The 15,411-nt window shown below is 31.7% G+C and overlaps 1 protein-coding gene across 6 annotated transcripts in view; it reads right to left on the minus strand.

Annotated features, from left to right (window-relative positions):
* Positions 1–15,411, minus strand: part of LOC140049588 (disks large homolog 4-like) — a 130,948-nt gene that overhangs the window by 30,597 nt on the left and 84,940 nt on the right. For 5 of the 6 annotated variants that reach the window (XM_072094519.1, XM_072094518.1, XM_072094522.1 and 2 more), the window contains one exon: positions 12,769–12,900. In XM_072094519.1, coding sequence (XP_071950620.1) covers positions 12,769–12,900 — 132 coding nt within the window. Of the gene's footprint in view, positions 1–4,364; positions 4,741–12,768; positions 12,901–15,411 lie in introns of those variants that run through there. The other variant, XM_072094523.1, reaches the window with a different exon arrangement.

Raw genomic sequence — 15,411 nt, forward strand, 5'->3', positions numbered from 1 at the left:
ATATATATTTATATTTGAAAATGTTCATTTGCTGTTACAGTAGTTAAAAAAGAAAAGTAAATTAAATTTCATCTTGGTGTAAAAGTGTATTTGTATTATTATTAGGAGCAAACAATTAATTCAAATTTTTTTTTTCAAACAGATTAAACATCATATGTTTTAAGCGATTGTATTCATATTGTATAAAGTGAGAGTACTATACATTCTGAAGATGCTAAAAAAAATAAACAAACAAAATCAATATGTACAGTACTGTACTAGAATAAAACCATGAATTTGAATTTATTCACAATAGCTAGTAAACAAAATCGAAAGTCAATTTGAAAATGCAATATTGATATTTTTTGATAATATCAATTGATACAGAATAATCAATAGGGATCAGCTTCCTATTTGCAGCGATCTACTGTATAAACAAGTTAAAGTCATGTCAACTAATTTTAGACATGTTTTACCACTATTTTCTAGACACAGTTTGCATTTTTTCAGGTCGAAATTGGTAGTTCTTAAATCATCGTAAATCGACCGCTCCCTATGTACTGTATCGTACGTACTGTATCTACTGTACTTTATATAAATTTCAAGAAAGCTGAATATGTATACTTTGTTTAACCAGGAAATTTCAATTCATTCAATACAAGATCAATATAAACGAAATCGAAAGACTTTATTTGAACATTGCCATTTCCTATAGAATTCCACAAATAAATTAGTTTTTTAAATATTAAATGTAAAATTTACTGTACAGTAAAATACTGGTACCTGTACCTTAAAAGACTAAATATGGACAAAAATACATGATTTTAAAAATGTATCTACAACAATACAACTATAGGCTTATGTAAAACAACCACAACAGGAATGAATGTATATCTGTACCACACGCCATTTGTCTGTTTTTAAGGAAGCTTTTATTCAGACTAACTTCTACAAAATCTATATTTCTCAAATTTAAATTATCTACAGTATGTGGTTTCTGCGAATTTTGATCCCAACCTTACCTTATGAAAATTTATCGACGAGAACAACATTATAATCCAACATACAAACTATCTCAACCAAAAAAAAATAAGTCCAACTACAGAAACAATTCTTGATGCATTGTATAGAATCTCAGGAAATATTTTTTTCCAGAAAGGAAAACGAACTTGTAACAACTTTTTGAGATGACGCATATGGAAAGGAAACAGGGAATATATGACAAGGTGCCTCAAGTGCACAGGGATAAAGTGAACGCTGATACAATCAACGTGGATTGCTTCATTGAGCAATTATTACAATAGGTAAGGTGGAATCTGGCAGAGAACACGCAATCAGATATTATTACATAGATTCTACATTATAGATGTATACATTATAATCAGATACCTAAAGAACTGGTCTAAAAGAATTGATTTTCAGATTGTATTTCGAGTACAGTATATGTTTCAAAAGAATGTAGGGCTTTAAACAAATTTGTACTTGTACTGGGTAAACCGGAAAATCTCTCCGAATGTGCTAGGATAGAATATCTACCTTTGAAGTCCTCCACCAACATAACGCTTATTGTACTGTACAGTAAAGCTTTCTACCCAGCCTAATTCTAACACCCTATGTGGTTGCCTAACTGTAGAAGTACTGTAGTGTATTGTTTTATCTTGTTCTCGCCACCCTTTTGTTTACATCCATCTCTAGATTTCCAGCTACAGTAGTACAGTACATCCCTAAAATTGTGTCGGATATGAGGTAGAGTTTTATTATTAAAACATATTTTTCATTTAAATTTTGTGCCATTATTATCTATGTTAATGAAAATACAATATCCATACTCATTGTTCATTAAATATGGTGTGAAATAAATATTAATAATGTCAGTTATTAGTTAGTAACTAATATTCATAAGTCAATATTTGTACATCTGATGTTGGTAGCATTATTGAAAAAAAAAATGTACAATACTGTTTATCATTATGCAAATAATATCAAGTCTCTTTGACTTGAGTATGGCATGTTGGCTATTTTGCATACAATATTTAGAAGACCAATGCAACTATTTTATATCTACTTCCCCATTTTGTTAAGCTCTGTCTTACTGTACATTATCAAACTTTATGTGAAAATAAAATGTGATATACTGTACCCATACCCTGTACACTATATAGACATGATGTCATATCACTACCATATTTAAGCATATCACTACCACATGAAAACTTCACACTTTTTGTCAAACTAGTTTGATAGTGTAGACAGAGCTTTACAGAATCTTAATAATATAAAGTACATGATGATGGGTTAATACTGTACTGCATGTTATACTTATACATTTATATCTGGGTATACTGTAAAGCATTCATATTTGCACTTTACAGTAATACAGTACAGTAAGCACCTCAAAGTGCATAGGACCAGATGTTATACAGACAACTTTCATCTTCCCTACAGTCACTTGTGTACAGTAAGTTCTGCTAACAATGGCGCTCATACTGTACGTCTACAGTACTAGTACACAATGACAGAGAAAAAGATGAACCGGTACACCAGGGTAACCTCTCACTCGCACTATACACAACAAGACAGATGTGTCAAATTTGATTTTTTTTTAAACAGAAAGTGCCTCCATAATGAGATAATATTTAATAAAGATGACATTCGGGAGTAAAATGAAGGCTTTCTTTGTGATTTAATTTAATTAATATTTTTCGTAATTTTTTATAATAAATTCAATTTTTTATAAACAGAAAACATACTTTAAATTAACAAGGGTGAAGAACATGAATGTAATAAAGAAATCAGATGACCTGACCTTGGTACGCACAATTTCAATCTCATTTTAGTCAACATCAATAAGGATTGATGAACAACAACGAGCATGGCTCGTTACTTCGGGCAGCGTAAGCACGTGTTATAAAAAAAAAATCATCGATATCATGACACGAGTATATCTAATTAATTTGACGTAATCAACTTAACAACCTTCCAACATTCGAACATGTACAATGAATTGAATGAACATACAGTAGGCAAAGAGTTTGTACAATACTGTACAGTACTACATATGGGGCTTCTGCATACAGTGAAAGCAATAGGCCTAATTTACAGTACGTAAAGTAGTATGTTTAAATGGAGTTTTAGCATTTTTTAATGCTTCCTGTCCTCCCCCTAAAAAATTGTTTCTAATTTGTAAAATGACACTAAATGTAAAATGTTTAATTGTGCAGACCTCCTATCCACATACAGTAGAGTACCCATAGATGTCTCTAGCTACTGTTACTGTACAATATCTCGACAGTGATGGGCCGAGCGGTTGGAACATTGAACCGTAATAAGTAGCCATGTAACATCAGTAAGCGTTCCAGGCTCACTCGCTCCATGGTTCTGATGGTAGAGTCTTCTCGGATAAATACTATAAACCGCATGTCCAGTACCATACACATTTGGCTCATGTGCACTAGTACATCTTTGAAGACGAGTAAGGGGTTACGATGGTGTACTACTGCTGTACAGTAGTAAACACAGCCACTGTGTCACACACATCACTCATCATCCAGTACAACTACATACTAGGCTCTCTGTGAGAAGAGTATTTGACTGAAGAGGTCACCCAGTATAAAGAATAAATATATTTAAAGTCAAACTGACTGTACAGGTATGGATGCTACCACAGTACTGTATGTTTAAAGTATGGCTTTTGGTCCTGTACCATACATCATTGTAAAATATTTTTTTAGTATCCAAACAGCCTGGCTTTAATAAACAAACCAGCAAGGACATGAAAGTTCATGGCAAATTTATCAAAATAATATTGTATTGTTATTAATATAGTTGAATATATTATATTGATATTCACCTGCCAATAAAAGTGGTACACATGGCTTGTATGCATAATTTGAGGCCTTGATTTAATAAAAAAAAATATATATAAAATTCACACTACTGTACTGTATTGCGAACTATTTTTTCACATATTATTAAGCCTTGTCTACACTATCAAACTTTATGTAATGTAACAAAAAAATGTGATGTGTGCCCATATACTGTATCACTACCATATTTGGGCATACCACTACCATATGGGCACATCGCACTTTTGTGTTATCAAACTAGTTTGATACTGATAGTGTAGACAGAGTTTTAAACACAAAATATTGTAGCGTCCTACACAATTGATCAAGAATTTACTAGTGAAAAGGGAAAAATTATAATACCGTAGAAAAATAAATAAAATTTGATTACAGAGTACACAATTAGTTAATAAGAGAGAGAAAGGGAGAGCTTGTTTTAAGTATGCCAAAATATCCTCTCATTTCGATTCTCTATACTGTACATATTATGTGTATGACTTACAGTACAGTACTGTATTAATTATACTATTATTTGCTTACCCTACGCTTTCCCCTTCTAAGCAGCAGTGAAGATGATACATCAACTGCAACATGCATCTTGTCAATTTGTTAGATCATTAACTTCCCAGAATTGTCATATAGCAGTCTATGTATATGATCCAAAGCTTTGTTCACACAATATTAAAATCCAAACCTACTGTACTGTACAGAGTATTATATTCCCACCACTTAGCGCCTGTTTACACTGACAACAGTCAAATAAGCGTACGCCAAGTCCAATAAATGATTCGTCCACACACAGACAAGTGCTAACAGTAACACAAACACGTAAAGCTGATAAAATACATTCTTGTTAATTTTAAGATTAGCGTTTAATTGCAAGCAACATGAAACGAGTCTGTGGCGATATAAATCCAAATACAGAAAAACAATTCAGTATGTGAAACAAAGTATATCATCGAGCGTTTCCTATTATTCAATATAGAAAGTAATATTATTAGCAAACAATAAACACATTGTCTGATACTATTTACTTCTTCCTGTATCTGAAAAACACACAAAGCCTGCAAATGAGCGCTCTTTCCGTATTTACATTTCTCCAGGGTAAAACTAACCACTCAGAAGCCCTTATTCTCTTCCAATAGGCTCTTCTGAACTGTGTTCATATGTGTGAATCAGCAGAATGTGTTAGAACTGTATAGAATTTAATGATGTTAATTTCTTAATGTTCCGATACCAGGATACTTGTATCAGTAACTGTACTAAACTGTTATCTACTGTATTAATATCTGACAATCATTCACTGATAATAAAATACTTTCCAGCTGAGATTCAAAACAGAAAGCAAAATAACGATAAGATCAGATAAAAATCGCCAATATTAATGATGAATGCTTTTTCCTAGTACCTTGTAACCAACGACAACAACATCTTACAAAAGGCTCGATGACTAATTTTAACACGACTTCATGTCATTTCTGCTAATTACATTGGTTAATGGTAGTAGCTCTATAGATTGAAAGCCCGTTAATATCCACAGAGAAATTGTTAAAATGATCTTACAAAATGAAGATCTTCATTAGTTTCAACATGTTTTCCATTGAACAATAAAGCAATAATTAAAAGCTTCCTTCCAGGTATCAAACTACAGCATCCAAACCAAGTGTATTACAATAAATCAACCTACCCAATTCATCCCTGACTGTACAAAACCAACAGATGAACGACGGACAAACATTCAAGAGGTTAAAATACTTGTAGAGGAAAAATAACTCAAGAAGCTTGCTTGCACCTTGATGTGGCCAAGCACATTTGAAAAGAGACTGTTTTCGCTGAGGTATTGTGTAACAAAGCTGGCGGACAATAGGCCCTTTTATTACCAGCTGAAGTACAAACAATACGTTCACAATACCCTGTTGATGTTCAATCAATACTGCTGGGTGCTTTGAAACTGGAGCTGGTAATGGGCAAAACAACAAATTAGTGTGGTACAGAACGGTTATGCTTGTGCGATCAAGTGTGCAAACAGTGAACTGCTTGAAACAAAACACACTTTCTTTAATACTGTATGTACTTTTACGTTGGTTTAGTGTTAAAAAAAACCAGATAATAAAACTTGTAACATAGTATTGTTATCTATCAGAGTAGTATAAACTCTAAACATATAAAATATTGGATTGGATAACACAGACTATATCTTAAGATTTCTCTAAAGAAGCCTACCGGAAGAAAAGACACATTACTAAATAATAATGATAATCCACCAAATAAACCATTCCTATTGGTCAGGAGAATATCTTCAGAATTTAGACTTGTGGTCGGAGAAATTGATTAGTATTTTGTTAGTTTCCGATAGTGGCTTACGTTACTGAACCAGTCACTAATGGCTTAGGAATCTTCTAATATAAGAATAGATCTAATGAAGACTTCAATCTAATTAATAAACTGGCTGAATAATTGATCAACGACTGCAAGCTACGCGATACAAGTCACAGTCCCTAATTCGGCATCATGTGCTGAATTTAAATCACAAATTGAATCAATTCCTCGCACAAGAAGATAATGCCTAAACAATTTTGAATATTGCCCTCATAAATTATAAAATCATAGATAGCAGAGTGATGGCAAACTTTAATTCTAATTAATTTATAATTCTTTAATACTGGGTGACATCTTCTGTCGAAAGACTGTTCTCCCAGTGGGGCCAGTTTGCATATTACAAAACAATTCAAATACAGATACAAAAAACAAATCTATATTAAGACATTCATTAGGCATAGGTCTCACAAGAAAACAAAATCAACCTTAATTTAGGCATTTTGTTGTGATGGGCGGATCTACTGTAAATCACCTGTACCTGTGAGGGTGTGTGGCGCAGTGTGTTGGACATTGGACTACTGACCGTGATCGCGGTTCGAATCCAGCTCTGCTGCATTGGTTGTATCCTTAGGCTAGTTAATTTACTTACGTTTGCCTCTCTCCCCCAGGTGTATAAATGGGTACCCAGTTAGATCAAGACACAACTTTGCACTGATTATTAGCTGCATTATGGGAGTATGTTTCCATACGTGTTTGATGCAAAAAACGGCCGGGGTAATAATGTTCAGCGCTTAGAGGTTTCACAACATTAGGCGCTATATAACTCTAAATAACTTATTGCATCACTTACCATAAAAAACCCCTCTCTGAAAAAAAAAAAAACTCCTCCTATTATACCAAACTACAGCTACATTCACAAGGGTTCGAGAACAGTTAAATATACTGTGGTAGGTTCTCATTGCCTAAATTAAACTAAACACTGCGACTATAGTATTCTAAAAATACATACCACAATCTCATTTTTGTTGTATTATTAATAAAAATAAAAATGTTACTTGGTATTGATCTACCACTTGACATTAAAATGCAAAACTACAGAAGGCTTGAACCAAGTGCATGCTATCACCATGGTAACATAGCCATTATTTAGGCTGATTGTTGGTTTTATTCAACTTGTTATATTAAGTACATGTTACCAAGGACATAAGTAATATAATATATTTAAAAATTATAATTTGCTATCTAAAAAAATATCTTCAATTCATATTAAATAAATGTATTTTATACTCCTTTTTTCCAGTTTCAAATATATATAGTTAATACTAATATTACTATGGAGCCATTTTGTTGCTCCATGTTAGTATTATTATTACACTATAGTCCCAGTGTGGATATGAAAAATTGAGAATTTATGGGATGGGATTATACTCGAGCATGGGATTAAATTAGAGCATGGGATTATATTGAGCATGGGATTATATTAGAGCATGGGATTATATTAGAGCATGGGATTATATTAGAGCATGGCATTATATTAGAGCATGGCATTATATTAGAGCATGAGATTATATTAGAGCATGGGATTATACTTGAGCATGGGATTATACTCGAACATGGGATTGTATTGGAACATGGGCTTATATGAGAGCATGGGATTATATTTAGAGCATGGGATTATACTAGAGCATAGGATTATATTAGAGCATGGAATTATACTGAAGCATGGGATTATATTTGAGCATGGCATTATACTCCATAATTTCATTAATATAAGTGTATTCAAACGATTTATTATTAGAAATCTTTAAGAAATAAATTAACATTTTAAATAAGACACCCAAGTAAAATTATACACCATAGATTGTGAATAAGCACACACCAAAATAGAATTATACTGCATATTATTAATATAAATAAATTTTAAAAATATATAACAATGAGTAAATTTATATCAAGTTAAAGTTAATAATTTTGAGAGAAACAAAAGATGACATTTAGAATTAATATTTGTCTTTTAAAATTAAGCATTGAGCTCGAAAATAATAGTGGTTATTAAAAAAAATTACTTTTAATGACAAAGACAAAACCAGTATTAATTTTATATATATTTGGCCTTATAACCATGTACTGTATGACTAAATTGCACTTAACTTTCACTGTAAAATATAGAGTTGATGTTAATTACTATTGATATGCAATATAGTCAAGAGTTACCGTACCTAATCAATATCTTGGCCACAAAATGCTGCTGCTCATGTAATTTATAATACGTTCAGTTGCGCGTGTAAGTATGTATGCACGCACATAACTGCATTTACGTAGCATAGTTTGTTATTATAGTTTTTTATAGCATTTGAATGTTAAAGCCTGGTCTATACTCATCAAACTAGTTTGATTTAAAAAAAATGTGATATATGATAGTGATATGCTCAAATATGGTAGTGATATGCTCAAATATGGTAGTGATATGCTTCAATATGATAGTGATATGCTCCAATATGATAGTGATATGCTCCAATATGGTAGTGATATGCTTCAATATGATAGTGATATGCTCCAATATGATAGTGATATGCTCAAATATGGTAGTGATATGACATCATCATGTCCATATTTGGGCACATCACATGTTGCTGTCACATCAAGTTTGATAGTGTAGACAGAGCTTAAGACCGAGTATGTATTGTCATGTCATTGTCAGACATCTTTTATATTTATTTTGTTCATGCAATAGCAAATTATTGTACAGTTTGTCACATATTGTATGCAGTGTTAATTAAAAATTTCATAAACACAATAAAAAAAAAGCAGCATCTAATTGTAAAATCGACTCTGAACATTACTAGACAAGCATTTAAACCGACTTAAAATAAAAAATTGCCGGTGACACACACTGTGACTACAGTTCTTATACAGTAGGTATTACCAAATGATATAAATAATTTCCTGGCAAACAATGCTACTGTATGACTCTTTTTATAAAAAAAAGATCATTGGTTTCCAACGACGCTATAGACATTAATGTATTATTAGGTGGAGACGAGTCATTGCCAGACAGGTCTTAAAGTCTGCAAATTGGTATTATCCTTAGAGAGCATTGTGTTATTCTGGTTATTAATATTAGTTGACATGTCTGGAAAAACAGACAATAGTTTGATGAAATATGATAATTGATATTATACTGTAGAAAAAAAAATCACAGAATTTATTATGAAGTTAAATGCTATATTGAATATATGTGTATTGTCTCATTAATTATTCTTCTTTAAAACTTTCAGTTTGCTTTCTCAATTAGACTGTTGATCTTGGTTACAGTCTGGTCAATATGTCACCTCAGTGTTTTACGGGCGCTGTGTTTTTGTTGCGACAATTTTTATATATTATTTTGCATCAAGTATATCTACTGTATCCATATTAAAATGAATTAATGAATGGAATATTAAAGTTAATATCATATGAATGGTGAATGTTAGCATAGAAATATAATTATGTTTCATTAAAAGTTAATTATTTTAACAATGAGGTTAGATATATTTTAAGAGTTAAGTTATATTATTTCTCTTGTATGACTAATGTTTATGAACAATTAATTTTTAAATAAAATTTGTGTTAATTGTTAATAATAATAATGAAGCTAAATTATAATACGATGTACTATCTATATCAGTCACATAGTATTGATTTTTTGCCAAAAATTAACTTGATATAATATTTCACTACCAGACAATTACTGTATATAGTACGTTCTTTCCCTGAGGTATAACTATTATTAGGCCTACTATTATACAACAGATGACTAATGTTTATGAAAAATTAATTAGTATATAAAGTGTAAAGTCCAATGTTTATTTTCCATTGTCCAATAAAGCAAAAGATAAAGAGAAATTAAAAAATAATAATAACCTGCTGGTGAAACATTTAATACATATAAAATTATAATGAGCTCATTATAAATTTTTATATTTTTTATCAGAAATAGAATATATATTAAATGAAAAAAATGTATTTAAAATACAATTTTCAAGCATCTGCCAACATCACGCCTAATCTACTCTACTACAACAGGCCTATGGCATCTGAATTTTTTTCTCTTGCCTATTCTGCTACCCCTTTTCACTCTGTCCCTCCTCGTTTCTAAGTATCCTAAATTGTATTTTTAAAATTCATACACATATTTTTGTTATTGTATGTTTTATTGTTATTATGTTTTGTGACAGACGTGAAATAAATTGAATTGAATTACTGCATCTTAAAACAAAACCAGTGCTACGTTTAAACTTATTATATAATTACTAGTACAATAACAATATAATAATACTATACTGTACAGAAAAAAAGTTCTCAATGGTTGTGTTTTTCAACACTCAACTAACAAGTAAGCCCTCTATATTATTTTTTTGAAAATCAAATTATTCAAAATAATAGAGGGCACTATTGCTATTCAAGAGATGCTTAAATATTTTACTCAATTGCCATGTAAAAATATGTCTAGACGCTATTAAAGTAAAGAGCGGACTACCCTCATATTATGCACGGATTTAGACGGGAGCTGAACAGGCCTTAGCAGTAGCACCCACTAAAATTTAACAGCGATGTCTTTTTAAAATAAAATGACTATTTTTATTTTTCTTCAACCTGATGGATCGTTTTTATCATTTCTGAAATGTTTTGCCCTACCTATCTATAATGCTGAATCCTCCCCTGATTTTTAATTCAACTATGTATTTCTATGGTTAACTTTTCAACTTTTTGGTTTTACCTATGGTTACCCAAATGATAAATTGCTTCTCAAATATAATTAAATCTGAAATCTAATTTTAGCATACATAAAATTATATGAAAATAAATTATTTCTATGGTTAACTTTTCACTAACAAACATTGCTATTTTCAAGAACATGGTTTTACCTATGGTTACCCAACTGATAAATTGCTTCTCAATATAATTAAATCTGAAATCTAATTTTAGCATACATAAATTATAAATCAAGGCAAATAATTAACTATGTTGCAATAAATTACGTCACATTCCGCATCTACAGAAAAACCCTTTAGCGTCATATAGCCATTTCCATTTTTTTATACTAAAAACTCATTTATTTCCCACGATGTAACTTGTGTCATTTTGTACATAAATGGTTATTTTTAATCATGGTTACTGGATTTGTAGCTCGTTTGTAAATGATGGATGTTGATACAATTTTATGAAGTACGGCACTTTCATCTTTTCTTTTAAATGGCGCCTTATACTGTAAATGCGATGTTACCAAATCATTATGATTTTTGTATTTGTTTTTATTTAATATTAATTCATTTGAAGTCAATAGATAAAGGATTTCCTTTAAGTGGTAGGATTTTATAATGTTTTTAATCTAAGAATTCTGTCAACTGTATGGGAAAAAAAATGTGATGTGCCCATGGATATCATGATGTCATATCACTACCATATTTGGGTATATGACTACCATATTTGGGTATATCACTACCATATTTGGGTATATGACTACCATATTTGGGTATATCACTACCATATTTGGGTATATCACTACCATATTTGGGTATATCACTACCATATTTGGGCAAGTGTTATTGCTGGGTACTAAATACAAATCAGTGAAAACCCCAAAATCTACAGTATTATAAAACTCTCCACAGTTTCTCCATGATGACTCCTTTAAAATTCTATCATGAGTTTAACACGAAATTACGAAGAGAAAGAGATTAAAATCGCTCAAAATGATCATATTACAATTGACCTACCGTATATTTCGGTGTATAAGTCGCACTTTTGACACGCAAATTTGACCTCTAAATTAAGGGTGCGTCTTATACACCGAACATAAATGCCTCACCACACAGAGTGTACATATCGTCACCTCGTTGGCTAGGCCTGAGTAGGCTAGGCCTAGCTACAGTGTACTAACGTAACAGCAACCTGCTTCTGCCTAGTTTTCAAGGCATTTTAGCGTGATGTTATACTAAATATGATGAAAAGGGCGCGCCATGAAAAGATTTGTTTATTATGGAGCTATTTTAGGCGCTCCGATAAAATTTCATTTGTAAACGTTTACGATTGGAATAGTATTTATTTATAGTTATTCGCACGATCGCCGACCGCCGTACCCCCAGCGCAAGCCCTTCTTGGCGGCCACATGTTGTACGGTATTCGACTAGTATATTCTCCAGGTGATTATAGCGTGGACCTAGCGTACACACTTCTCGGATACATAGATACTAATCGAATACGATTGTCCGTGAAAACGTGCGCCCTCTCGAAATGATCGAGCGAGGCTAGCCCACACACGTGCATGTTGCACACACGGTCATGCACTCGATGTTGCGGGTGCGAAACTCATGAATAACAAGTTAGAAACAACTTGTTGAGGCTGGGCGCGGTTGAGCCTAGGTAAGAAAAAACCTAAATAAAGGACGCCGTTGTAGATATAACAAAATATATTATTACAATAATATTTATTACAATTCTAAAAAAACAATGTTTTGATGAAATATAAGGTGCGTCTTATACATCGACGATATAAAAAATACCGATATTTTACTCTCACTTAGGGGGTGCGTCTTATACACAGGTGCGACTTATACACCGAAATATACGGTACAAATTTTACCTGAGCATTTTGAACTGTAGATTTTTGTACATAAGTTTGTATATTTTCTCTCCTCTGCTCAACACTGCCCCCAACAACGGGTACCAGTTGTGGTCCGTCCATTCTATCTATCTCATCTTCATTGTAATTATACTGTAAAATATAAATGTGATAACTATTTAGTTTTCAAGTTCACTTAACAGGTGTTCAGGTAACTATCTGCAAATAAATATTAGATTTATTTTCAGTGACATTCAATTCAACAGTGGAAAACCTGCCACTTAAAAAAAATGTATTAAAAATATATAAAACAATTGCCATAAAATATTTCAAAAATTTTTTTGAAAATGAAATGTAGCAATATTGTATTTGAGATGAAAATCAGTATTGAGTTCAACAATAAATGTTAAAATCAGAAACAAATATATTATGTCTATACACTATCAAACTAGAGCAATGTGCTCTGGTGGTGATATACCCAAATATGGTGGTGATATACCCAAATATGGTGGTGATATACCCAAATATGGTGGTGATATACCCAAATATGGTGGTGATATACCCAAATATGGTGGTGATATACCCAAATATGGTAGTCATATGACATTATTATGTCTATGGGCACATCACATTTTTTGGTGAGATCAATTTGATAGTGTAGACAGAGCTTAATATGAGATACACCTTTTAAATGCTGGAATTGTTGTTTATTCATGTACTGTAATGAAGGAAATAATGAAACAGACAGTGAAATTCAAAAGTGTAATTAGATAGAGGTAATCAAAGCAACCAATTTTAAAAGCATTTGTAATCAAATTTAATTGGCTGCTTTAAAATTAAAATCTTTAACATAATCTGTAATAAATTATAACAGGTTTGTACCGAAATAAAACAGCTTATCTAACAAATTTGTCATCAGTACTAATTGTATTTTTCATCCGATAAATATGACTAAATTTGATGTTGCGATAAATACGTAGGATTAAAAAAAATAGTACATTACAGATTCCAACATGAGTCATGCAACAAATTGAGAGAATTATTAAATTGCTATGGTGATAAGAAGGTGAGTCAGTGGAAAAATCATTGTCAATATTGTCTTAAATTATGCATAGTAGTTAGTACCCACTGCATATAATAAGGATCTTGTAATATCCACTTCATTCATTATTCAATTTGGAAATGTCCTTCTATTTGTGGCATAAATATTTTGTATTTTTTTCATGTATTATATACAGTAAAACACCTATTAAGCTCTGTCTACACTATCAAACTAGTGCCCAAATGTGGTAGCGATATATACCCAAATATAGTAGTAATATGACATCATCATGTCCATATATGGGCACATCACATTTTGTTGTCATATAAAGTTTTATAGTATAGACCATGCTTTGGAGCACATTTGCCATGTGAGTTGGCATTAATAGTGATAAGAAATACCCCTGGTTGTTTAATAAGGTTATCCACAGAAAAAAGATGTCCCAAACAATGGCTAATTACATGCAATTATACAAAAATGGGAAACCTCCATTTTTTTCGACTCCAAAGGTGTCCCCTTAATAGAGGTTCTATTCTAGATGTATTGTTTACATTTAAACAATTCTTGACTAGTTTGAATATTTTATTATCACCAAGTAAAAAAAAACACTGCACAAATGAACTGGCGTACCTTGTATGGACAATTTTATAGAATACTTTCCTCTTAAAGCTTTTTTTTCATACATAAATTTCAGACATTTCTTTCAATCAAAGTTAATAACATAAGACAATTAGAGGCAATGTTTTGACAATAAATGCTTTTACATTGACATATTGCTATTGTTATCTTGCCTAAAGTCAATCAGTGAACAGATATTAATGTATTTCTATTCTTTTAAGAGTAATAAAGTAACTAAGGTAGGCTATTGGATGATATTGGAAACTCCACAAGGTGTAATTTGAAAAGCAGGCTATTTGATAAAGTAGAGCCCACTCTTTGGGACACCTCTATTAAGGGGACACTTTCCGGTAAACAAGTAACAGGCAATATATGTTTCAACACTAGGCCGATCCCTATTCATGGGACATTCCGATACAGGGGACATCCCGATTCAGGGGACATCCCGATTCAAGGGACATCTCAATCTCTCAATTTTTTTAAATTTTTTTTTTACTCACCATTTTGTTTATTGTCTTTTGTCACCATTTTTCTAAAGAGATGATTTTTTTTAGGTTATGAGGCCCGATTGTCTCTTTAGCCGTAGATATAGCACAGGGATTGCATCTATGACTAGGCGTAGACGTAGCCACTGCGATTAATTAAAGGGATGCTTTTGTTGGACCTGAAGATGTCTCCTTACTAGAGGTTCTAAGTATTTGAAATTTTAAATTACCGATAATTTTGTCAAAATTATGTTCTATTTCAAAACCAATTTTCTTTGTTTTTAAAACAATTTTAAAAACACGCATAATGCGTAACAATCCGTGCCTCTTTGCAGTGTCAATGACAAAAGTTACATTTTATCGAACACCTGAAATATGAATGTTTCTAACTAAGTAAGAATTATACGACTCAAAATTGTGTCAGTTTGAGAGGGTGATACTTTAATAACACTGAGTTCTAGTCAATGATATCGACATTATGAGTAAATGATTTGTAATTCATATCATTAATAAACATTA

The sequence above is a fragment of the Antedon mediterranea genome, chromosome 5 (genome assembly GCF_964355755.1).
Source record: "Antedon mediterranea chromosome 5, ecAntMedi1.1, whole genome shotgun sequence".
Taxonomy (NCBI): Eukaryota; Metazoa; Echinodermata; class Crinoidea; order Comatulida; family Antedonidae; genus Antedon; species Antedon mediterranea.